Genomic DNA, 25,828 nt, shown 5'->3' on the forward strand with positions numbered 1-25,828 from the left:
GGCAGTTACAAGCAATGCCTCCTTCCTGGGAGCTATGCTATTATTTCTAAATAGCATTTTTGATTCCTTCTCTGAAAATAAGAGAAGATATTCTTCAGAGCTGAAAGGTTAGATAAAAAGATTCTCTAAGGAAATGTTGCATTATAGAGCTGTAGGTGACACCCATATGTGAAGACCAGCTCATTTTTTTCCCTTCTGTTCCATCAAAGCTCATAGAAAAAGCAGGACAGCTCAATTTTAGCTAATGGTCAACTTATTCAATACCAGATTTCCCATTTATATTTGAGACCTTAAAAATTGCAAGACAATCCATTCTTATTTTGAAGCAATTGTGTGATTACTGCATCTGTCATCTTGTCTTGTTCTGTTAGCTGTGTATTTTCACAGCTATATTTGTGAGTGTGTATTATTGCCCACAGTATTGCTACTTAGCTCCTCGTAGGCCCAAGTACTGAGCATTTCAGCCACTCACCGACCTCCACAAAGCTAGCTCTGTGTCCTGTGTTTCAAATAGAGACTGAGAGCTTCAGGATGCTTTTTTCTGACAAAGGAATATGTTGCTTCATTAGAAGGCTTCCATAGAACACGTGTTGCATTTTTTGAACAGCTGTAAGGAGAGCCTGTCTGTTGTTCCTCTGGATATTTACGTTGCTTGAATCAATGTTATCTACTGTTCAGAGCACATAAGATTATTAAATCTATGTGGAAAAAAAGATAAGGGAACTAAGCGGGATGTTGCAGTTCTTTTTACAACACAGAAGACTTTTTAGTGATGTAAGCTGTGTTTGGTCTTGTACGTTCTTATCTTCTGTTAATGTAATGAGAGAGAATTCTAATTTCAGTGCTAAAATATAATTATAATGCATGCAGCATTTATTTGGATCCATCTGAAAAACGTATTTGCTTGTCACATATGATTTCTTGCAATTCCCTTGATCTTTTACGTTGTACCTATGTATTGTAGTTTGAAATACATCTCTCAATAACATTCATATAAGAGACCTAATCTTCATTTCTGTAGGCTTGACTTCAGGTCATATTGCCTTTAAAAGACCTTGTCAGATTGTTTAGCTCTGCACAATTCTCTCTTCAAATTTTCACGTTATTGTTGGGAATGTGCTAGTCAGTTTTAGGAATTTTTCTTAGAGGTCCAATCTCACAAAGTTCAAATGAATCTTATGGGCTCCTTATGAATGGCTGAGCACCTTGTATGATTGATTTAAAAGAAATCAACTTACATTCCGGTGGAATGAAGAATGATTTTCACATATATTGTGTGGAAGGTAAAAGTAAGATTCATTTGGGACCTGAATAAAGTGGATGTTTCAGGTGTTGCTTCTTTTAGAAGACACCTTAAAGAACAGCTACTCAGCTCTTGACCTAGAGAAGCTTTATCTTTTGAAATGTTTTTCTAAGAGCCTTAGGCAAATTATAGCTTAGCGTACTTGCTTCTGTTGTTCAATCAAATTTAGGATGTTTTGAGCTGAAGCCTATTCAGAAGGAAGGACAGTGTGCTGAATTTACTCTTGGTGTAGGCTGTTGGTGTCAGCAGAGTTGCACTGCTTGTGATTTGAGCTCTTGAGAAAGCAATCTGGAGCACTGTAATACAAATGCACTTACCTGTTTATAAATATATGCAAATACTGATGTTTGGGTTGTTGATTAATGAAGCCAGTTAGTCAGTTTCTTTTGGTCTTTGTGATGATTTTTTTTCCAACCTTGTATTTTTGCATAAGCAGTAAATGTTAGCAAGACCCAGTTGTACTCCTGAACACTTCATCTTAAGTCAGTGATGCTTGCAGTGGGATACTGAATTCTGTTCACTTCTGTATTGAACCTTTCCTCCACTCTTACCAGACTGTGGACTTGACTGTTGACCTTCCTCATTACTGATGGGGTGACATCTGGAGTGGCAAGTTGAAGGGTTGCATTTTGTTGTTGTTTTTTTTTCTTCTTTGTTTTTAATTTTATTACTTATTTTTATATTAAACTTACAATGATGTGCTTAAACCATTTTTTACTAACTTTCATTTCTAGAAGTGGCGTAGATCATAACCAGAGGTGCTTGAGTTAGGTTGCATTGCTCCATCTGTAATTGAAGGAGGAAGCAGTTCCAGGGAGCATCCAGCTCCCTGGTTTCTCTTTCAGGTGTCTGTAGTTGGATAAGGTGATCTGGGCCAATAGACAAATTGTTCTTATCAAGTAATTGTTTCACATGTTTTAAATGAGTTTTTGAGAGTGAGGTAAATTAGTTCGTCTATCTTTTATCAGGGCATAACAGTCTCTGTGCAGCTGTGTCTACCAGTCAATAAAGCTGAAGTGCTATTTCAGTTATATATATAAGCTTAGACCTTTTCAGTCATAAATGTTAATGTTTTCCCTATTTTATGGAGGAAAGATTAGAAGCACTCTTTACCTCTCCAAAACTGTATGTGAAGATAGTGGTTGAGTGTTTCCCTATGCTTGCAGGGTATGGGGGTGAAGGATTTAAACCCTGAGGAAACAGCTAATTTTTCTCTAATAAAGTTCCTATTTACTTAAAGACTTCCTTGCTTGCTGGTTAGGAGCTTTTTCAAGGAAACTTTCTAGCTTTGCTTAATTCTTCTTAGGCAGCCCTATAATGCCTGGGAGGCTTGGAAAAAGGCTGCCCACTCCCTCCGTCCCCTGGAAGTGCAGATGGTGATGCTGGACTTCGGTTTCCTAGGCAGGAGGGATGGCTAGATCTAAGAGAACTGAGAAAAGCTGGTCTGAGTCGTCATCTTTCCTTCTCTTGATGGTAGTGACTCTAACAGTGGAGAAAGAAACTAACTGGTACATAATTTAAGTGTGTTTAATTTGCGTGAAATTAGATGAATTGAATTTAACAAATTTAATTCTATTTTAAATGTTACTAAATATAGTTCAAATTTCCTACTATTTGGCTTAGTTTATTCAGGTGTCTGTGCAGCACAAAGCATTAAGTCCAGACCTTGTTGGTGATGCTTAGGATTGAAATGTATGAATAGATATTTTATAAATAAATGTCTTTAATCTGTGGAAAAAGGCTGCTGGGAATTGATAATGTCATCTTCTTTGTGCACGATTAACCAGCAATGGGGTATGCAGAGGGAGTATGGCAGGCTTGTGTATTTCTTCAGAGTAAGAGCCTTGTGATATGCTGGCTGAAATTTGGTTACAAACCTTCTCTTCCTCTGTGTCCCAACACTGTGAGTGTCATCTTATTCCACAGACAGTGCCTGTTGGGTCAACTTCACTGCTTTTGTGTTTTTTCACAGTTTTAAGATGTATTGAATTGAAGTAAACTTCAGGTATTCCACAGTGCTCGGCTCAGAACGTGTTTCTGAAATAAGTCACAGGCTAAACTGTCTTTGAAATGAAAATGTTGTTAATTCAGTGTAAGACTAATATGTCCCTAAACAGCATTAACCAGTAGTGCTTACAGATTTTTCAAGTCTAATGAAATGTGCAATTAAAGACATCCTAGAAATATAAGCAAGGGATGTGCAGTGCTTAGTAGGTTGGTTAGATTTGATCGCTAACCAACTTCAGCTAACTTTATAAACTGGGACAATGCAAATAAAACAGTTGAGGGGAAAAAAGCAATGAGAGGTGAAACAGAAAATGATGTGCACAGGGAAGTGGTAGAGTTGCCATACCTGGAGGTTTTCAAGAAGTGTGGAGATGTGGCACTGAGGGACGTGGCTTAGTGGTCATGGTGGTGATGGCCAGATGGTTGGACTTGGTGATCTTAGTGGTCTTTTCCAACCTTAATGATTCTATGATTCTAAGCTGGATTTTTTGCAACTGGTATTTTATTTTGTAGTCTTTGAAGAAGGAAGCACTGATATGGACGAAGATGAGTCAATGGGCAGTGGATGTAGGTGCAGGTTTGATGCTCAAAGATAGTAGTGTATAGCCAAGCTGCCTAGGATAGAATTTCTTTGTTGTTAGGTCTCAGATGAGGACAACTTACCTTCAAGTGACACTGCTGCATCACTTCTAGATAGTAGCGAAGTGTTTGCATAAAGCAGAAAGATTGAGGAGGAGTCAGTGGGGAGGCATGGGTTTTTTTCTTCCTTTGGAAATAGCTGATTTGTCTGTTGCAGCATGCATCAGAGAAGTATTTTCTGCAGCCTTACAGATAAAAGGCAGTTAGGTTGAATCATCAGTATCAATTATACTTAGAAGGGCTGAGACCATTCTATTTGGATGTAAAATATTTTGTGAACTCTGCTGCCTGTAACGAGGTGGAATTTTGTGATGTAATACCGTCTGTTTTCTTTACCCTAGTTTTCTGTTTAATGATCTATGCTTGTTTTGATCTGTATCTTTCAGGTTCTGGTATGAATCTGCTGCAAATTTGGGAAAAGGTGTGGTCGGCACCCTGCCTTGATGCTTGTGCACCAGGGTTAGTGGAGAAACTGGGAAACCCTGTGCCATCCCATTCAGTTCTGGTACGTGCCTGTCTAGAGGAGTTTAAATGAGCAAACAAATAAGAATAACCAACAAGCCAAGCCTAAACAAACAACAAAGAACCACAAAATGTTTCTCACTGGAAAGAATAGAGCTTTTTGTTGAGCGTTCTACTGATGGTTCTTTCTTGGAGTATATTTGAGCATGTGTCTATGTGCACAATTATCCTCAGAGCTATGTTGGTTGATTTGATACTTCCAGGTATTCTGTGCATATGTGTGTCAGAGCAGAAGTGGATGCTTTTGGAAACTGGTAGCAGATATGTCATAGCTTTCACCGTGGATCACCTTGGATTCTAGCATGCTCTGTGCTATGAAGACCAACAATTTGGCAGATGCTCCAGTGATGAGAATTGTTGGGGTTCTCCCTTCCCACTCCCCATATGTCCCCTAGTCAGCTGGCTACTGTGGAACTGTGTGTGGCTTTTATTGCTGCAGAAACAAACTCAACGTTTGCATTACTTAACAGGAGCCTTGTTTTAAATTGTACAATTAATGAGTTAATCTTTGTGAATAATTGGGGATGTTTAGAGCTCCTCAATTCACGTAGTATAATGACGAAATCAAATCAAGGCTCATGTATCTTAGAGTAGATCAACTTAGTCTTAGTATCTAACACAAAAAAAAGCTATTTCTTTAGATGGTGCACATGTGAAACAGTATAGATATCTGTCACCTGATTCCTCTGTATTCAGTGCTGTTAATGTAGCTGACTTGTGATTCTAATGCTGATCTTTTCTAATGGAGAGAAACATATTAAAAAGTCCTTGTATTTTTGTTAAGGCTAATTGTTGTGTTCTCTTATTTTTTTTCCCTCTGTGGCTATCAGCTCTGTCTTAAAAAAAAAAAAAAAAAAAAAGAAAAGAAAAAAAAAGCAGTTCATGGCCCCTAAAATAACAGGTGTCATATTAGAATCACACAATCACTGAGGTTGGAGAAGACCTCCAAGATCATCCTTTCCAACCATCCACCTATTACCAGTTATTTCCCAGCAAACCATGTCCCTTAGTACATCTAAATGGTTTTTTTAACACCTCCATTATTTCCTAATGTCCAGTCTGAATCTCCCTGGTGCAACTTGAGGCCATTCCTTCTATTCCTGTCACTATTCCATGAGAGAAGAGGCCAACCCCCACCTTGGCCAGCCTCCCTTCAGGTAGTTGTAGAGAGCAGCGAGGTCTCCCCTGAGCCTTCTCTTCTCCAGACTAAACAATCCCAGTCCCTTAGCTGCTTCTCATAAGACTTGTGCTCCAGACCCCTCGTATTCCAACATTTAATGTTGTGATGGATATTAATGTTGTGTTTGCATTGGATTTTTAATTTCTGTTTATTTCATGCATGTGTGCAGAATAGGTGGATATGTTTGTTATTTGATGTGAATAATATGAGTGAACCAGGGCTAAAATGCTACTGCTTACTTGATCTATTTCAAAATCTAATCTGCATGTATTTCTGAGTTTCTCTGACAAAAAAATTGCATCTGGAAAATATTTATGCCTTAAATATACAGAAATTATTTTTGCAGCTGCTCTGTGGGTTTTTAGGACTATGTTACAACACTGTGTCGTACTTTGTGAGATTATTTTCCAATTTTGAGCTTTTTTTCCTTACTCTATATTTCTTTCTTTCCTTAGGGATCCATTTCTCCATATTATGTTCAGCGTTATGAGTTTAGCCCAGACTGTAAAATAGTAGCCTTTACAGGAGACAATCCAGGTGAGATGATTAAGTGTGTAAGATTCAGCGAATATGTTTATGTACTAAAATTCTAGATCAATACTATTAATTCTCAGATACTCCTTTATACTGTGAAAGAAGATCACGTTTATCAGCATCAATAGCTTTTTCTGGCAGCCATCCCTCACTGATTATTCTTAAATATAGGCATCTTGGATAAGTAGGGTACTGCAAATGACTTCCACTTAGCCTATTATTTGGTGGCTTCATTTGCCTCCTGATAACTTCAGTTTTTGTTTGTCTCCACCTAACAGTCTATTCTTAAAATGAATTGCTTCCTTTTTTGACTTAGGAAATGTGAATTCAAAGCCTGCTGTTGTATCTTTTGAGTCAAAGAGATGGAGATAGATGTTACAGCTTTTCTTTAAGAGTTAGAGCTGACCTTTTGTCAGAGTGGTAGATCCCATTATAAAGAAAGATGTTAATTTAGGGTCACATTTTGTAATTCTCAAGACTGTTTCAGTGCAGACAGAGTGAAGCCATCTGTTTCTCAAGACTGTGAAAGTGCTTACGTGTATTACAGGAGCATGTCCAGGTTTGGATTGAGATACAGGATTCATCCAGAAATGTTTCCCATGAGCAGTATGGGAGATGAATGTCTTGAAAATTGAACTGATTTTTCTTGAGATTCAAATTCAGTTTAGTCCAATAGATGCATGAGTAGTCTGTAAGTGAAAGCCTTTGTGCTTTAAATAAGGCTCCACAGTATTTAAAACTTGACCATACAAAACTTCAGAGAATCCTGCAGCTCTGTAGCTCTTTGCCTTGAACGTTTTTGATTCAGTGTCAAAAATAACTCCATCACCCAAACTCTTTTACAGTGTATAGGCCAAGGCTGTCACAAGTATACTTGCCATTTATATTCTACTTTGAGATGGTGAATTCAATGTACTGTGACGTCTCATGCAGTATGCTATAATTGAGTCACACAAGTAACTTTTTATCTGGCTTCTGGTTTCAGCATCATTGGCGGGGATGAGGCTTCAAGAAGGAGATATTGCAGTAAGTCAAAAAGTATTTCTGAAAACTGTTCATGTCCCTGAATAAATAGAGTGTATGAAATGTGGAACAGTAACAAGGACAGTAGCTGTAGGTTATCAGTCAAATTAATCTGCTAGTGTTGATTTTCTGTTTATTGGCTTCATGCTTGTTCTATTTCTATCAATCTGCAAGCTGTCTGAAAGATTTTAAGTAAACTCTGTAACTATTTTTAACTAATGCTCCAGTCACTAAGGCCCAAGTCTCTGTCTAGTATGTATTTCACTGATGCGACAACCTGAAAGTCAGAGCAAGCTTCAATATGAATCCAATTGACTTAATGTGTAATTTAAAAACAATTAGTGGTGATAACAAATGGTTTTAATTTAATTTCTGTATTGCTTTCCATGCACGTTGTGATAACGCCTCAATTACTTTTTTTTTTTCCCCCTCCAGATTAGCCTTGGCACAAGTGACACATTGTTTCTGTGGATCCAGGAGCCAACTCCAGCCTTAGAAGGTCATATCCTCTGCAATCCTGTTGATTCTCAAACATACATGGCACTTTTATGGTAATATCACTAATTTTTTTTGTACGTTTGGGATCAGTAGCATATTTCTGTGTTACTGTTTTATTCCTTTTGCAAAATGATTATGAATAGAACATTCAGCATTCTGTATGATGGTCTGTGGCAATCTATTTGCATCAGTGTTAAAGCATTTGCATTGTGTAGTGTGGGTAACTGCAAGTGCAGAGTTATGATGGATAGATTTTCATGGCAATAAAAAGACAAAATTATTTTTATGTATTCATAGTGCCGGTTCACAATGAATCTAAGATAGTGTATTTAATGTATAGGAATAATAGCCTTTTTGAAATGTAATAATCTGGAATGGCAGAAGCTTGACCAGACTGTACAACTTCTGTGCTATTCTAGTGGTCCAGAGGGAACATAGTGGGGCAGGTGAGGGGTTTCTTTTTCATGGAGGAGTATAATCAGTGCTGTTCAGGGACAGATTAGGCTGCACATGTGGAAAATACTGAGATTTCAAGAAACTGAACTGAGAGAATGATCCTCATGGTGGCTTTTGGCTGCTGTGATCTGGGAATGGTTTGGCTGCTGTCCAACCAAATAGAAGGAAAGAGGACCTGAAGCTATATTGTCCCCGTGTTCAGGGAAAAAAACTTACAAGTCAGAGTATTTAGGCAAATATTTACAGATACAAGTATTTTACAGATACATTTGAAGTCTAAATCCTCAGGATTGCACACAGCACAGAATTTATTGGTGGGAGTGAATGGGGCTATTGCTTGGGAAGAATTTCAGGAATGGATGTAATTGATCCATCAGTTATGAGTTTACAGGTACAGTCCTCTTAAAGAAATGTTGATTCCCCTACTTGGACTGATTCTTGTATGCTGTAGTAGTAACATTGTTTCAATTATTACAAATTAGCAGGGGTATAAATGGCATTTTCTGAAGTGGAGATTTGATGGCCTTCTTGATTAAAGCAACCTGTTCCCTCTGGATCTTGAGATTACCTCTTGGGTTTTTTTTTCTAATATCACAAAATCAAACTGTAGGTGCTTCAGCAGAGCTCACATCTGCCTTTTAATTGTGATGTCTTTATCTGAATAAAGATAGGATGCTGTAGATGACAGTGGGAGCAGGGTTGTGAAGTTGAGTTTAGAAGGTTGATGTTGATTGCAAGTTACTGATTTTCATAATATGGTTTCTCAACAGTTAGCTATTTTTGAAGCTTTGTATTTAAGTTTCAATTTTTTTCTTAATTCTTCTGTTTTGACTTCTTTTGCTAATACTGGCATGGAGCAAGGCCTCATAAGTCTTACTGGACCCAAGCTAGCTCCATACCAGTACAATACTCCTGAAATCATAAATGATGTAATGCAGTGAAGAGATGCTCTTTTTCCTCCTTACAGTCATCTCACAGCTAACCTTTTATTACTATGACAGAATGCTTCTGACAGGAAGTCAGCTACCTCACAGTTCAGACATTTCTCACTACAAAAACACAGCTCCCCCAAGTCCTGCTCCACAGCCAGCACGGGCAGAGCTGATGTGTGTTCTTCTGTGCTTTGGACTCCAGGAAACAATGATAAGCCAGGTGCTGGGTTGCAACTCCTGTCCTTGGTGCTCTGAGATGTGGTAGCTGTTCAGAGCTAGATGAGTATGGTGTGACCTGCTAGCCTAGATGTAAGCCAACTCATTAGAGAGATGCAGAAGAGCATCTCTGCACTGTGTTCATCAACATGTCTTGTAAGAGTTTTCTCTCTTACCCAGTTTCTTCCTTCTCCATCTCTTTCCATAATGAAGGAAGGATAGTATAGTTTTGCCCAGCTGTCTTCAATTGATGTAAATAAGCAGCAATATTACATAAAACAGCAATTTGCTTTAAAGATATAGAGCCAAATGCGTTGGAAAATGCATATGGTATGTTTGTGTTTCAGTTTTAAGAACGGCTCACTGATGAGAGAGAGGATCCGAAATGAGTGTGCTTCAGGCTCCTGGGATGAATTCTCCAAAGCTTTATCATCTACTGTTGCTGGAAACAATGGGAACTTGGGTATGAGCCTTAGCAGGACTGGGATTTCCTGAGTTTGATTAAAGACATGACTTAGTAGGAGTTGTGCCTACTTTCTACTTGAGTCATGAAAAGGATCAAGAATTAAGTTAAGATGTGCAAGGGTAATTTTTAATGTGTACTCAGAAATACTCTGGCAGGCTGAGTGTTATGATAGTATTCAATATTGACTAAATAAGAAAAAAGTATTTATGGATCTCTTTCGGCCGTTGAAAAGGAGTAGTGGCATCTTAACTGCAGATTGTTTAAAATGAGTAATTTCTGAAGGAGATTTGTGTTTTTGCTGAGGATTCAAGCCATGTGGTTTAAATAGCTCTATGCTTTTTTTCCCTCAGTCTTCAGTCATTCTGATCTCTTAACATTATTCTAGAATCTTGCTCTGTGCATGTGAATAAAGCAGTGATATCAAATCTTACCCAAATGTCCTGCGTTTTGCCCTACATATGTTGTAAAGGCCATTGCATCCCTGGTTTTGCTCCATGTTAGGCTAAGTGAATGAAATAAAATAATTGAAAACTTTAAAAATATTAACAAACTCATGTATACGAATTTTTACATTATTTTCCTTTTGAAAATTTAACATTTTAAAAGGTAGTGAAAGATGAGCATTTGTATAATCAAGATTAATGTTTAACTGTTGTATTTGAAGTCATTGCAATCATGTTAGATCTGAGTAAAATTAATTTTAAAAAACACTGTAGGGTTATTAAGCTGTAGAATACTTCACTCTTTAAGAAAGTGAATTTAAGATGCAGTTTCTTGACACAGTGAGGTTAGCACTGATTTCATGTTTACAGTCTATATTGTGTCCTGTCAAATCCAGTCTCTGGGGGGTATTAAAGTGGCCAGGCTTTTCTTGCCACAAGATGAATCAAGTCAGCTGTTTCAGAAGATAGGAGGAAGTTATTCCAAAAGTCAGACAATATGAAAGAAAAATGTAAGTTGATGAAAACATTGTTATTAATATCAGGGATACCAGGACGCTGCCTAAGTTTAAAACTTGTGTTACAATATATTCACTTGGATAACTCAGTCCTCTATAAAAATGGGTGTTTCATGAAAGCTATCCTTCAGTTTTGATAACTGATAACCTTGCATGACTTCTGGGTTATTTGGAGATATTGTAAACATGTAAAAATATAGGAGTCTCTGATTTCCTGAGCAAAGCAGAGTGGAGAAGAGCCTGGTTCGGCTTCCTCTCTTTTATCCCTTGTTCTCTGTGCACTCTGAGCAAGATGATGCCTTTGGAGGCTTTGGAGATGTGGCGATGAGCAGAGGCAGCTGCTAGGGTGAAGTTTTTTGGGGGGTAATGCTCATTTGTCTTCTAGGGCAGCATATCCTCATTCCGAAGACTTGAGCCTTACAATCTGTTCTTAGTTTCCTAGCTACTCTGATCAGCTTTCCAGTTCTTGTTGTTTTTTTGTCTCCCTTCCTGAATATCTTTTCTGACCAACTTGCCATCAACACAAAGGAAATCTTTCTCATACTTTTTGTCTAAGTGTCTGCAAAGCATTGCTGCATTTCCTTAGATCTCATAAAAACTATTCAGAGACCAGCTCTGCTTTGTGACTTAAAATATCTGATGCTCTCTAATAAATTCATGAAATCTAATCCAGCTCATGGAATGTTCTGCTATTCCTACACGCTTCTTACAAACCTCTCTTTTCATTTTTTTTCTTTCAACTTTGCACATAACTTACTGAAACTATTTCTATTATATATTATCTCAGTACTGTGCTACTTGCATATGTACATGATTTGGTGGATGAGAACTTTTTTGGTAGACTTATCTTTTATTATATTGCTTAGATTTCTAATGAAGTGTTGGAGGCCTAGAGCTAGCCTTTTTTGTAAAGCCAAAAGTAATTAAACTTATTAAATCTGGACTGAAATTAGTTAAGAAACAAACTGTGTGGTATATCAAATGTCTTTCTAAACATAATGATATGTATTTATTATTTCGGCTCTGTGCTGAAATAAGATTACAGCTTTGAGGGAGGAGAAAACATGACACTCTTCAATGTTAACTGATGCAGGTTTCTACTTTGATGTGATGGAAATCACTCCTGAAGCAGTTGGGATCCACAGATTCAACAGCGAGAACCAAAAGGTAGTGATAATCTAGTTATTGCCTAAAACCTTGAAGGTGTGCTGCCAAAGCTTGAAATGTTTGCTGTTATCTCTTTTCTTGGCTGAGATGCTCACTTCCAAGTGCCTACTGTTTAAATGAATGCTTAGTTGCTTCTTGCTGTTACACAAGTTCGTAGGCACTAATTGTAGTACTGGAAAAACTCAACTTTTTTTGTGAAACGTTCTTTGCTTTTTTAGTTCAGTGTTTTCCCACTTCTGCTAGTTTTCATCTGGTTAACAGAGGACTGAAAGATGCAACTTGTAACAACTAACAAAAAGCTTGTTTCACTTTTGTGCAGACAGAAATACATAGATTTAAACTCTCTGGCATTGCTTAAAGCGTTTGAATTTCATATACTTTAATTTTTCAATTTTTGAGGTATTGATCCTCAAGCAGCCTTTGGTGTTGAGAAATACTAATAGTTTACAGTTCACACTAGTACCTCTTTCCATTCTGCATTGATTTCAGGACTGATGGATTTGCCAGCAGTTCCAAGGTTATGGGTTGCGTTTTTGAGTCTTTACGTGTCTTATGCATACGAATAGAGAACTGGCCTAGCTGGAACCTGACTTCGGATTGAAGACAAGGATAATGAGCAGAATAATCTGTCTTGTGCTTTTAACCTGTCACCAGCCTGGCATTTTATACTGTGTAAGATGCTGGTTAACTTAACGCATTCATTCTTTTGATACAGGTTTTGAACTTTCCAAAGGAGGTGGAAATACGAGCCTTGATTGAAGGGCAGTTCATGGCCAAGAGGATTCATGCTGAAAAGCTGGGGTATAAAGTCAGTAAGTATGCTGAAAAAGCTGCAGAACTAATGGTGATACAGTTCAAACACACAGATGGGAGCTCTGACAGTAATGTCAGTATTGTGAATCGTGTCCTAAAAGATGCAGAAACTGGTATGACTTCTGAATGAGCCTGCTGGAAGCATTTTTGACAGGATTCTGGGGACAAGTTTTTGCAGATATTAACTTCAGAAGCAGCAACGATTAAACTTTGATTACTTCTTTTCAAGTATTCTTGCTATTTGTTACTAAGCTGCACTGTCAATTTTTAAATAAGAGCTTGGACTTCGATAGCTTTGTTAAATGAAAAAAAAACTAGGCTTCTGCCTAAGGCACCAGGCTGTAACTCAGAAAATCTGAAATCTATGTTCCTGGACCTGCCATAAGATGCTCACTTACCTCCAGAGTTTTCTGCTAGTGAAACAGAAGTCATTTTCCTGTCTTGTGATTTAGAAAGGAAAAGACCTTGCACTCCAGAATTTTTAGTGCAGCAAAATCAGCTGGTATTTTACTTACAGAGGTGGGAGCAGATCACTACTACCTGTGTAATTCAAGGGGAAAAATACAGGAAATTTGAGAAGCTGTTTTGTTTTTTTCTTTTCTGCCAGTACATCATCCAGCAGCATCTTAACAACACTTACTTAACTCTTCTTGAGGGTTTTCTAAAATAATGATTTTGCAAAATAAAACGGTGGTTATTCATACACTTGAAAGCAAATCCTGACCTCTTTCTTTACAAGCCTTTTACTTTCTCCAACCCCTATGCTCTTATCCACAATCATGAGGGATACTGTTGCGACTTTGTTTTTCTTCTGTACTTGAAACAGTATTTAATTGTGGAGGTTATTTATGCAGACAGATTCAAATAGATTGTGTTTAAAATACCTATTTCTACTCCATTCATAGATTAGGCTTTACAGTATGGTGGGCTTATGCAGCTAGGAAGCTCATGGTTGAAGAGGATACATTTGTACTTCATAAATGTCAGGGTTCAGACAAACACAGTCAGAGAAGAACTATTTAAGATGTCAGGCAACTCTGACATGGGAATGGGTGGGTAGAAATTATCTCTATGTATGTTTAGGCTAAGTAGGGCAGATGAAAACCTCACTAGTTGTAGGATTGCATAAGCTTTAAAAGCACACATACCTTTTTTAAAAACTTTAGTGTTGTAGGATCTACAGCAAAAAGGAGATGTGTGATTACATTGTTTTCCTTTAGATTCCTTGGAACCTTGTATGCCTTTGCTTTGTTTCATCCCAAGGGTCTAGCTATTTGGTAACTAACAGATGAGTTGCTTTGAGAAAGAAGTGCTGTACGTAGTGTAGGCTGTATGCATCTCCTACTTTTCCTTAGTGGTATTATTTAAATGTCATCTTCTGTTGTTTGTGTGGTGATGGCAAGCTTGCATCTGCATTTGTTGTGTGACAGCTCTGAAAACAGGGTGTGTTCTCAACGTTTTTCAGGGTATGGATGAGCTCTGTGGGAGTTACTCTGATACTATCAGGCTTTCTCTTGTTTCATAGCTATAGCTGCTGCTTTTCAGGCTGCTTTTTTTTGGCTTTAATGTGATTAAATCTCATTTACTTTTTGTATGAAAGATGCAGCCAGGATCCTTGTGTTTATTCAATTCTTTTTAGGCGTATTCTACATGGGGAATTTACTTTCATTTTTCCAGGAATCAAGAATTGCATTCACAAATACAATTACAGCAGTGTAAATCTGTTGTTTACATCAGTAAGAGAATACTTTACTGTGAGTAATAACTACTCGCAAAATCCAGAAGGTTAAGTGATGACACTTCTAAATCTATCTGCAACAGAAGATGGAAGTGATATGGTCAGTCACAACAAGCACTTTCTGAAGTCATCATGAGGTTTACGTGGCACCATCTCAAATGAGCAAATGAGCCAAAAACCTGGCTGAGGATTTCTACAGCTCTGGCATCAAGGTGCTGCAAAGTCATTTTTGCAGAGTTGTGAACCTGCCTCTCCATTCCTGGGCCAAATGCACTTTGGCTGACTGTAATTGTCAAAAGCTGCAGGTATGCCAGAAAATGGTGTGGTTTTTTTTTTTTTTTTTGTGGAAGAGAATTTTGTAGAAAATACTTCTTTCAGAGTTCTTGGATATGTGCTGTAAACATTACAAATGTTAGATAATTTCTTAAAATTTATTTTCAGTTAATGAATGTATTATCTTGCTAGTAGAAGTACTTTAAAGCTTCTCATTCTACCTAGCTCTGCAGGAAGAGGTGCAATGATGCTGAAGTATTATTTTACATGTATTGGATGTGTCAAACTCACTGCATAATCTCACATTATAGATCTTTCACGAACTATGAAGAATAGTATAATAAGCCTTAAAACAGCTCTTAGCTGCTGTGTATGTATACAGGCTTCAGTGCAGCTTGTTTGCCAGTAGAGGGCAGGGGATTCTGTCTCATGATTTTTTCCTTTGAAACTGGGATGTGTGTTTCCACCTTGTTCTGAAAATGGCAGGGAGTCACGGGATGATCTTTGAGAGAAAAGTTAGACCTTACATTAGTTGTGATTTGAGGGGTTTAAAAGTCTGTGTCACTATGCTCTAATTGCTCTAATCTTTCTCAATCAGATTTCAGGGGAAATCATTCAGTAACACCCTGTATCCTGTTTTGCTTGAGGGTTGGATAGAGTGTTGTGATCTAGAAACAAACAAGTGATGTTTGGTCTGTGCCTGTTGTTTACATCCTCTCATTCAGAGATCCATGCAGATAAGTTGAAGGTTTGCTGTTATGCTTTTATTTTCCTGGATTTTGATTGTATCATAAACACCTTCTGTTTTATCACATCCTTTTTCTGCTTGCAACCATCCTCTTTTGAAAGCCAAGCTCACAACTGGAGTTCAGACACTGATCATATAGCTGTGCTTGTTGCCTATTTTGGGAACCTTTTGTAATAAGGTACATACACGTTTCTTTGGTCAAAACCATGGCAACTTCACAGAGAGATGACGACGTCTGCAGCTCAGTGACACAGGTGATCACAGCAGCTATAAAACTGTCAGTGGCTCAGAGTGATCTGCCACTGTATACTTTAATAATCTTGATGATCACTTCAGTGTTGATTCTACTCCTGACTCCTGAAAATTCATATTGATGCTGGGCTGGAGAACATCACGATGGTCCTTGCTTGCACCCAGTGAAGCTGTACTGGTGAACACCTGCAAAACTCATGATTCTTGGGAGAAAATCTTCTCTCCTCGTCACCAGTTAGTGAAGTAAATACTACAGAAGAAAATGGTACAAAGTTGGGGTTCTGGCATTGGTTACATGTACAAACAACAGATATTTAAATGATATGCTGGTATATTGATGGCAGTCTGAGCAGTCTATATGTACATATGAGGTCAGATGTGCTAGAGCTGTGAAGCTGCAGCAGCAATTAATGAACCCTGCCTTGTAGGTAGGATAATTATCTGGGATAGGGGGTTGTCTTGAAGCTGTTAGCTTTAGTCCAGGGCTCAGTGTTCATGTTGTTTTACCTGCTAGTGGCTTCTTAACTCTGTAGCTGCCCACTGTGCCGATTGTATTACATTTTTTTAATACCTTTAGCAATCTGATTCTGCCACCTAACTGTCATCAGCAGGGGGAGATGGATAGAAGGTGCCAAGTTTTACAAGCCAAAGCATTGTCTATAAAATCCTGCATCTGTGTTTATTAAGTAATTTACAGTTTGTTACGTACATAAATCCATCACTTGCAAATAATGTTGGTGCCCTGAATTCTGCTGACACTACTTGGTGCTTATGTATTGGCTGGGGTGACGCAGACATGTCTGTGTTTTTTGCACTGTACTTCTTTTTTTTCCTTAAGTGCCACATGTTACTGGTGTGTCAAGTGTGAAAATGCATCTTTCTCATTGAATATACAACAGGATGCATCCTTAAACAAAACAATAGTTAAAGTGCTAGGCTAGGAAAATGAGGAAATTTCAGAGCACTCCAGGCCTGAGTTTTCAGTAATTAGAAAACAGGTGTTTTCACTTTAAAGAACTCAGCCTAAGATTACATAAAGGCAAACTCCAGGTTGCTAGATTTGTTGTTTTTTTTTTTTTTTTTCAGGAGTTGTGTTCATTGGGTGCTCATTGCTGCTGGTTGAGGGTAGCAATAACATGTGGCTCTTTGTCTGCAGGGAAAGCAGCCTGGTGGAACGAGGGGAGCTCAGAAAACAGCAATTAGTACAACGTGGAGCTGTTGTATTTCATTGTTCATGTTGTCATGTGGGGGCACGGTAGCCTGAAGGTGAGGTGTGAGGCTGTCACTTTGCAGCACAGTGGTGGTCATCTTGATGGTAGGTTGCTCCAGTTTGGCAAGGTGAGATGCCACTGATTGTTGAGACACTCAGTGATAGCTTTGTGTTAGGCTGGTGATTGTCTCTGCATGGATTCTAGGATTGTAGCCTTCAACTCTGTTGCTAATTATTGGCAGCTTTGGGGTACTTGTTCAGTCTGTCTGTCCTCACAACTGAGTATGTTTCTACTCGAGTTGTAGCAGTGTTTTGCCTGAAACAAGGAACACTGCGAGCGAAGCCATTTTGTAGTTGCATACAGATTAAATTGATGTTTATGCCCTGCGGGATTTAAATTTCCTGGAGAAATCAATACTAAAATGTTGTGCTGGCTTTATGCTTGTCTCTTGCTGTTTGCTGCTAAGAGTGCTGGTGGTGTTTCAGCAGCACGAGGGTGATGGTGTTCTTAGAGCTTTTTTGCTCCAGAAAGTGAGTGAAAATAGTTGAAAAAATAAGAGGAGGATGAAGTTTAAAATAGTGAATGGTAGTAATGCTTGGATTGAAATATGCAGAAAAACTGTGAAATATGTGGTACAAACAGAACACAAATACCCATGCCACTGTATCTTTAGCCTGGATTTTGAGGGAGAAGTGTTGTCTTAAAGTGCTTTTGTATTCATTAAAGGCAGGATCTTCCTCCCAGATAAGTCAGTGATTCTGCTGTAGAGGATATTTGTATTTTCTGATGAAAGTTCAGACCGATAAGAGTGCCAGTGTGAGATGGGCATGACCTTGCCAAGAACTTCCTAGCAGCCCCTTTTTATTTCCCACAGATCATCAGACTTGTATCACGTAGCAGAGCCTTTTAGGCACGATCAAGCAAGGCTTGGTTTTAAGCCAGTGGTCTGGAGTGGAAGGTTGGTTAGCTCATTACCAATTCCCTGACCAAGTATTTTGCAAGAGGGCCTTTTTATTATTACTTGGCTCAGGAGAGTACAGTATTAGTATAACTGATTTTTAAAAGGATTAGATGAAATGTCTGTGAAGGAAATGACCTAATGTGCTATAAGGAAGCTGCTTACGTGCTCTCGACTTTTTCATGCGGTGGCTATTGTCTTGCTTTTGTTTTGTTTTATTATTGTTATACATACACAGGAAGCACAGTGAAGATAGAAAATCTGAAGAGTTAATAAAAAGGTTGGAAGGGGTGCTATCTGTCTTTCTTTCTTGACACAATGATAAAATGTTGTCATTGCTTGAACAATCACTTTTAACGTTTGGTCAGCGAAAGACCAACTATTTAAATGGCTCAATTCCTGTGCCCTGTGTTAGGAGAGACTGTTTATAACAGTTTCAGTAAATGTGCTATTCAAGCAGTGCTCAGAAAAATAGGCTGTCAGTTGCCTGGTTTTCTTAGAGCTTATGGATCTCTGGAAGCCAGGGATTTAGCGATCGGTTGGGTTATCTGATAAATCTCCTTCTACCACTTGTTTTCGAGACTGATGTATAGTTTAAAATCTCATTATATTAGCAAAGGAATGACATGATTGCAGTCTGTAAGTACCTTCCTGGGGAAAGGAAAACTGACTGTCTAGGACTCTCTAGAGTCTTATAGGCAGTAATATTATGGTTCAGTAAGTAAAAGTTGGACGTGGGCAAACCTGAAATGATGAGCACGGTGCAGATTGTTAATAGAGATTGAAATCAAACAATGCAGCATTTGACAGAGGTGTAGTGGGTTTATTAGTGCTGACAGTTCTGAGAACAAGATAATGAAAATAAATTAAAAAAAAATTCCCTCTAAAAATACCCGTTTTGTTTTTTAGTAAAAGGATTGCTTATGTAATTGAAGAGTTAACTTGAAGGATCAGAATCATCTATTTATGTCTCAGAAATGTGAATCTGTAGAAGATGCCATTGTTAGAAGCGTAGCTGATTTGTATGTGTGCATACATATAGCTGGATATATATTTATACCAACAGTGGTGATCTTCTGTTTTGATGACGATGCTGTTTGTAAAATCCTGCACTTAGTTAATGCTTAGTCATAGATTGGATATTTATTACTTTAAAACTTTTCCTCTTTAAATCTCTCTGTCTTTCTGGATTTTCATTTTTCTTGCTCAAATGTGACAGGCCTGTTAGTGAACTCTAATCAGCTCTCCCAAGATTCCATAGACCCTCCAGCTGTCTCATTTTTTTTTCCTGGTTTAAGGTGATTCTGCTTTTCTAGCACAGCTCACATTATGCATCAGTTCTGAACATTAAGTGTCTCACTGCTTTCAGTTGCATCAACCCACACTTGAATGTTTCAGTGTTAACAGAGGTTCTACTAGATAAATCATTCTTTCCCTACCTACTCTATTTGCCTGTACTGGGATTTTTTTTTTAGCTGTGAGATTGTTTGTTGTATAAGATTAGGTAAGACAGGTTTAACCTGCTTTCAAAACTGCTTTGGCTGTCTAAAGCTTCAGTTCCATCCAGACTTTGATTTCTGGATGGCAGCTACTCAGTGCTTATTGAAATGATTTCAAGAAAAAAGAAACACAACTCTTTGCATTTCTTGTGTAAGTAAAAATAAATAGAAACTCACATTTCTTTGGGCAGGTGGAATTTTGTAGCCTACTGGATAACTAATTCTCTTTAGGAAGAAAAGCTGCCTAAATTCCTTCCTTATTTCTGGCCGGTGGTTCCTAAGAATGCATTTGAAAGGTTTCCTTTTTCCACCCTTAAACTGCAACGTTTTTTAGCCTGTATATGTTATATCTAATCTATGCATTGGCAAAGGGATGCATAGCACACAAAATAACACATCTCAACCCCGAGGCTTTCACTGTGTCAGTTTAGTCCATGTGTAAAGATGGCAAAGAATGGGAAGTTTATTAAAATAGGCTTCGAGTGCAGTATTTAAAGAACTTCTAAAAAGGAGAACAGTTTTTAGCTTACACTTGGAGACTGAAATTTGGAATCCGTAACTGGACTGACTCAAAGAGGGAAGATTGGATGGGTGGAAGGGTGAGAGATCAGAGCATCCATGGTGTTGAGTCCTTTAAGAGTGTACTAGGTTACATGAAATTCCCCATCCCAGCTTCTGGACAGTGATATCATTTCTCTTTGTCCTCCAGCTCAGCAGTGCTATGCTCTTTCTACCTGAAAATCTAAAGAATAGGTAAAACAACATTAAAAAAAAAAATTGCTCTATCCTACTGCACTTAAAATGGTTGTATGGCATTAAACAGACTTAAAACTAAAACTAAACTCAGGAGTACTTACTGAGCATTGTACGTCAGTTACTACTCAAGGAGAGAGTGAGTTTAAAAATGACCACTTCTCAACCACTGCTGTTGGTTTTAAAGTATTTCTTTTCCGTCTGACAATACTTGAGGCTTAATAAGTTTTCAGAAATGTATTGATGTGATCTAGAAATTTGCATTAAAAATAGAAGCGTGTATGTATGTAAAGAGAGAGTAGATTTGTGATGCTTTTGTATTTAATGGTGTCTAGCAATGAAATAGGTCTTTTTTTTTTTTAGGGGATAACTTCTGCGTGTTAATACACCTGTTAACCTTAATCTGAAATGTTAGTGAAGTACGACTTCATTAACTTCTTACTATTTCATCATTTTGGAATGTTGTGGATTCTTTTGAGATGTGTAATTTCCAGAAGTTTTGGCAGATCAAAGTTCAACTGCCTCTTGATTGTGGAACTGGCTAGCACTGTATTAAAATATAAATCCGCATGCTTTTGTACTTCTATTTTTGCAGTAACAGTAAGAGAAAGGAACAGCAGCATAGGAATTGAACTGAGCTGAATGCTCCGTCTGGAAAACTTCAGTAGAAGCTGTTTTGTATGCACTAATGTAATTCTTTCTTCTTACAAGGCACCAATATCACTGAGGGTAGCAAAACTAACCAATACATACTCATCTAGTATCAAATGACAGCAGTATTTTGGACACCAAAGGAACTGAGCTGAACATTAGATTCTGTTAGCCTAAATTTGGTAGACAAAGTTTCAGTGTACTTATCTAAATACACTGTCATTGATAGTACCTTTCTTCAGGGGCTTTTTGTGTTCTGTTCTTAGCAGACTTTTGTTAGAGCTCAGGTATGGGGTTTATTGGTAGAAGGTTTAGGATCATATTTTGTTCATACTAGGCACTGTCCTCAATTTACTTCATAGAAAAAGGACAGCCTGCAGTTTGTTGACTAAAACACAAGCCAAAGTTGGTGTACTGAGGCCTAGACCTTAGATCAATGGATAGGAAGAAATTGTCTGACAACAGCATGCAATTTGGCTTCTAGGCAGGTTGAGAAGGTGGTGTTTCCCTCTCCATGAAACCTGTAGTTCTTAGACTTGCTCTGCACAGCATTGCATGCTGTGTACCCAATGGTCTGCTCTTCAGGGTTGCTGCAGAGAGGTATCCATGTGCTGGAGGAAGGCTCTGAAGACTCTATTCTAGCACATCTCTGCTCTCTTCCTCTTTTTTTTTTTTTCTTCAGCATAGGGCTACTCAGTTCTCCAATATTAGCATCTGTTAGTTAACAGGTAAATGTCAATATTTATCTGTATGTAGCAATTTTCATGCTTGCATCTCAGGAAGTGGTAATTATGGAAAGCTGGAGGGCACTCAGCTTTGTTACAAATCAGTAATGTATTTCACTACTCTCAATGGCTACTTAAAACATTAAAAATAGCAGGAAATAAAATCATATGTTACTCTGTGTAGTTGCAGCCCTTTAAGTAGCATTGGAATGAAAGTGGTCATTGGTCACAGAGCTAGAAGGATTTTAAAGGATTTTTTTTTTTTAAAGCATTCACCCTCTTCAGCTGAGGTGCTTTTGATCTTTTTCCTCTGTGTTTATTGTGGTCAAAATTGAACTTTTTGTTGTTTTGAAGTAGTTCTAATTATAACAGTAATACAAGTGTACAAGTGGAGAGCTACTTGAGTAATCTCTTCAAATTAAGTGCACTTCTAGTTAGATGACTTAAGTTTACCTGCAAGTGAACACTTAGGCCTCAGAGTAAATGATAAAAGCTTTGTACTATAGACTAAATTTTGTCTTTGAATGCAAAAGCCGGGTACCTGAAATGCAGGTGAGTCTCTGAAGCCATTGTTTTTGAAGCTTTGCACATTAGAGTAAAAAACTGCTGGAATATCTACTTGCAAAGGTATAATTGTGGTCTTTAAATAAATTGGAAGTACTAAGGACCCAATGGCTTCTCATTTTTATTTTAACCTTCTATTTTATTCACAAATTAAGGTATTCATAAATTCTTTCAACTACTGTTGCTGCTATGAGCTGCAATACAGTTCAGTGCAAATTTTAAATGTTAGCTAAGCTGTTACATGTGAACATCACTGCTGGAGCATTTCTGTTGATTTCAGTGTTGTTATTTGTGTGAATAAGGGTTATTTATGGGAAATATGGCATGCAGGACTCTAACTTCTAATCCTTCTCTATCTTTGGAAATTAGTTAGGAAGCTTTCTGAAGGCCTGAATATTTAACTATTTGTTTTCAGCTTTAAGGGACTAATATGATACAGTGAGCAGCTCCAGTTTAAAGAGACCTCAGTTTAAGTTCTGGCACCTACCTTCTCCATACATCCTTCCTGGTAGATCATTGGCACGTGCCCAGTAGAATCAGCTGAGGGTTCCTGGAGGCTGCAAGAGCAAAAATACGTTGAGGACTGAAGATGATTGTATTCTACTGGTTAAAACAGGAAAGCTTATATTTGTGTGCTGTATCTGTGTATCTATAGTAGTAGCACCTATATTATATAAATAACTTTTCTGTATCACCTAGAGGCTGGGAGGCTGGATTGGAGATGTAAGGAACTTAAACCTTTTAGAAAGAAGTGAATTCTTTTGTCTGGAAAGCCATTCATGTGCAAATGACTGCTACATGTGGAGATGCAGAAAGATGTCTTGTAAAACCAGTGTGGCTTCAGTAACTCCTGTGCATCTGATGCTTAGGAGTAATACCACAAATGTGTGGGAAATGTGATCTAATGGATGGTGTATACCTAAGAGCTCCACGTAAAAGCATCAAAGAACAATTATCTAAGCTGAATGTTGTGTTCTGAAAAACAACTTCATCCATTTTCCTGCCTCTTTTGTGCTTCTCTTCTGAATAACTCTAATGTATATTAATTAATTACTTAAAAATAATACCAATAAATCTAACAAGGTTTGTCTAAAGCTTGACTGCAGATAGGAAACTTCATGTTTGTTTCAGTGGCAAGAAAAAAACACTTATAGAAAATGCTAAGAAAGTTGATATTAATTTAGATGGAACTTAATGAAATCTTTAATGGCTTTTAAAAATTGTTTTATTTTCCTTAGGTTTTAATTTGAATTAAATCGTTACTACTGTTAAATTAGTTAAACACTAAATTAAGAAATGCAAATGAAGTGAGCCTAAAATCCAATATGGTTATTGTTTTTATTGATATATGGAGGCCAGTGGTGTGGAACAAATTCCAATTATATCTGATCTGTTACTTGCAGTGCAAGTTCCTGACTCTTCATTAAATGTAATACATCAGATTAAAAGCTTTGCTCAGTAAGAGCTAGGAAAATACCAGTCCTACAATAAACCTCTTGCTGCTTTTCCTCTTTGTTTGGCCTGCCAGCAGCGTCTGGTGGAGGCTGCAAGGCCTTCTGGTCTGAAGTTTTACAACTCCTGCCCAGCTGTGATCATCAGACAAGGATAAAAGTGAACTTTAGGCAGTGTAGTCACAGGAGGCCCAGAAGCAGGGGAGAGTTGCTTAAGGCAACTCCATTACATACATGAGTTCACCTGAATAAATGCTCAGCAGCTTCTGTAACACTAACTTAAAATACTAGTAGCTAGCGAGGAGAATGCAGGTTTCAGATGATTTATCTCTCTGTAGGATTAAAACATCCAAAATAATTGAAGTGCATCTTCTAGTACCAGAACTAGATTATTCCAGGTTGTTCTCCATGCTCTTCCATATGCTCTGTGGCAATCCCTTGTGGGATGCTGTGAGCAAGGGCAGGCTTGTGAGCTGGCCTGCTGCAGCTCTGGGTAAGCCAAGCACGTGTGGCAGTGCCATGTTGCAGAGCTGGGGCTGAACTGTGCCTGTAACACTGAATATATCCTGCTGGGATCCTTGGAGAGGTGATGCTGAGTGGATGAGCAGTTTCTGGTTCCCCAGAAACTATAATGATTTTTGCCTGATGGGAGATGTGCTGTGGTTTTGAGGCTGGCACTGCTAGGCCTTCTCTTGTGAGAGATTTTTGAATATGCTTTTACACAGATGTTTTCAGATGCTTCTTCCAAACTTGTGTCTTCTTGCCATTAGGGGATAACCAGACTTCCAGAACAATCCTCTGCCCATATAGTACCATATTGCAGGAGCTGATTGGTTTCAGGGCAGCAGCCTGGGCAGTCAAGCTACTACAGATGTAAGAATAGTGAAGATAAGTAGTGCTGAATTAGAATATAAATCTCCATCAGGATTTTGACCCAGCAAATATAGAGCAGGATGTGCCATATCACAAACCCACAGAATATCCCGAGCTGGAAGGGACTCACAGGGATCCTTGAGTCCAACCCCTGGCTTCACAGAGCAACTCCCAGAAATCATGCCCTGTGTCTGAGAGCAGTGTCCCAACGCTCCATGAGCTCTGGCACTCAGAGCTGTGCTCACTTCACTGGGCAGCCTGTTCTATGCCCACTGCCCTCTGATTCCACAATTTCAGAGAGAGCTTTGCTACGCTCTGAGTTAGTGTCCTTTTACACTCCAAGGGCAGTTCTTATTGCACAAAGGATGAAGCTTTTCTTTAAAATCCAATTCATTGGCCCATGACTGAGAACTCACTGCAGAAGTTGTTCAGGATTCACTCACCCCATTGGAAATTCTGACAGGGCTGAAATGAAATGTGAACAAGAGGAAGAACTATGCAGTGGCACAGGCTCATTTGTTTTCACATGAATACATTAGAACAAAATCTCTATTTCATGAATCAGCGTTTCCTTTGTCAATAACTTTCAATATTAAGCAGTAAGGTGACACCAGGTTTACATAGGAGGAAAGGTAAATTAACTTGTGCAACAAAAGATTCCTGAGGGTAAATTGATACCTTGGTTCTTGATTCAGGGTTCAGCTACAGAACAGGATGGAATAACTGTTTCCTTCCTGGCATGTTTATAATTCTTTTGTAACTGAGGGAAAGAAGGCATATCCAGATCCCTAGAGGATACCAATTCATCCTTTACCAAATCCCACTCTATACTGAGAAATGATACCCTTATTCCTTTCTGTTTTCTTGTAATTATAATGCTTGGTTTGCCAAGATAAGGAACGTCTAGTTGTGTACTTCCTTTGCTGCCTACAAAAAAAAAAAAAAAAGCTGATGTTCTAGCCTGGTTGTGTGCTGAAAGTTATATTCTTCAGTTGAAATGCAGTGTTTCTGCCTCTTTCTTGCCAAATCCATTTTGTATGACTATACATTAACCTCTTCCTGGCTTTATAATGCCACTTACACTTGAAAATCACAAGTGGTTCAAGAAGACAAGCATTGCAGTTGTGTAGTATATAGGTACTGACAAAGACTGAAAGGAAATAAGTTTGTGAATGATAGTAATAATTTTAATAAGTAACCTTGGGGAAGTTGTTCAGGAGTATTTTTTTTTTAAAGGAGCTATGTTTTAAAGCTTCTGAGGTTGTTTCTTATGCTACGTGTGTGTCCTGCTATTCTGATCCTGGAAGCAGAAATTATTTTACCTTGGTACATACTTGGTTCATATCCATATACCCATTTAAATACAGGTACCCCCAGATTAGTTGCAACTCTTTTCTCACACTTACTAATGCATGACT

General features: G+C 38.1%; 1 protein-coding gene across 9 annotated transcripts in view; it reads left to right on the forward strand.

Moving 5' to 3' along the window:
• The window catches only part of XYLB (xylulokinase), a 136,535-nt gene that overhangs the window by 12,590 nt on the left and 98,117 nt on the right, over positions 1-25,828 (forward strand). For all 9 annotated transcript variants that reach the window (XR_016467910.1, XR_016467911.1, XM_090143185.1 and 6 more), the window contains 7 exons: positions 4,336-4,454; positions 6,107-6,188; positions 7,171-7,211; positions 7,644-7,759; positions 9,658-9,773; positions 11,828-11,901; positions 12,617-12,713. Coding sequence is in view for 7 of the 9 variants with exons in the window: in XM_090143185.1 (XP_089999311.1) it covers positions 4,336-4,454; positions 6,107-6,188; positions 7,171-7,211; positions 7,644-7,759; positions 9,658-9,773; positions 11,828-11,901; positions 12,617-12,713 (645 nt within the window). In the remaining 2 variants the exon portion in view is untranslated. The remainder of the gene's footprint in view (positions 1-4,335; positions 4,455-6,106; positions 6,189-7,170; positions 7,212-7,643; positions 7,760-9,657; positions 9,774-11,827; positions 11,902-12,616; positions 12,714-25,828) is intronic.

The sequence above is a fragment of the Phasianus colchicus genome, chromosome 6, assembly GCF_987193195.1.
Source record: "Phasianus colchicus chromosome 6, bPhaCol1.hap1.1, whole genome shotgun sequence".
NCBI classification, from domain to species: Eukaryota; Metazoa; Chordata; class Aves; order Galliformes; family Phasianidae; genus Phasianus; species Phasianus colchicus.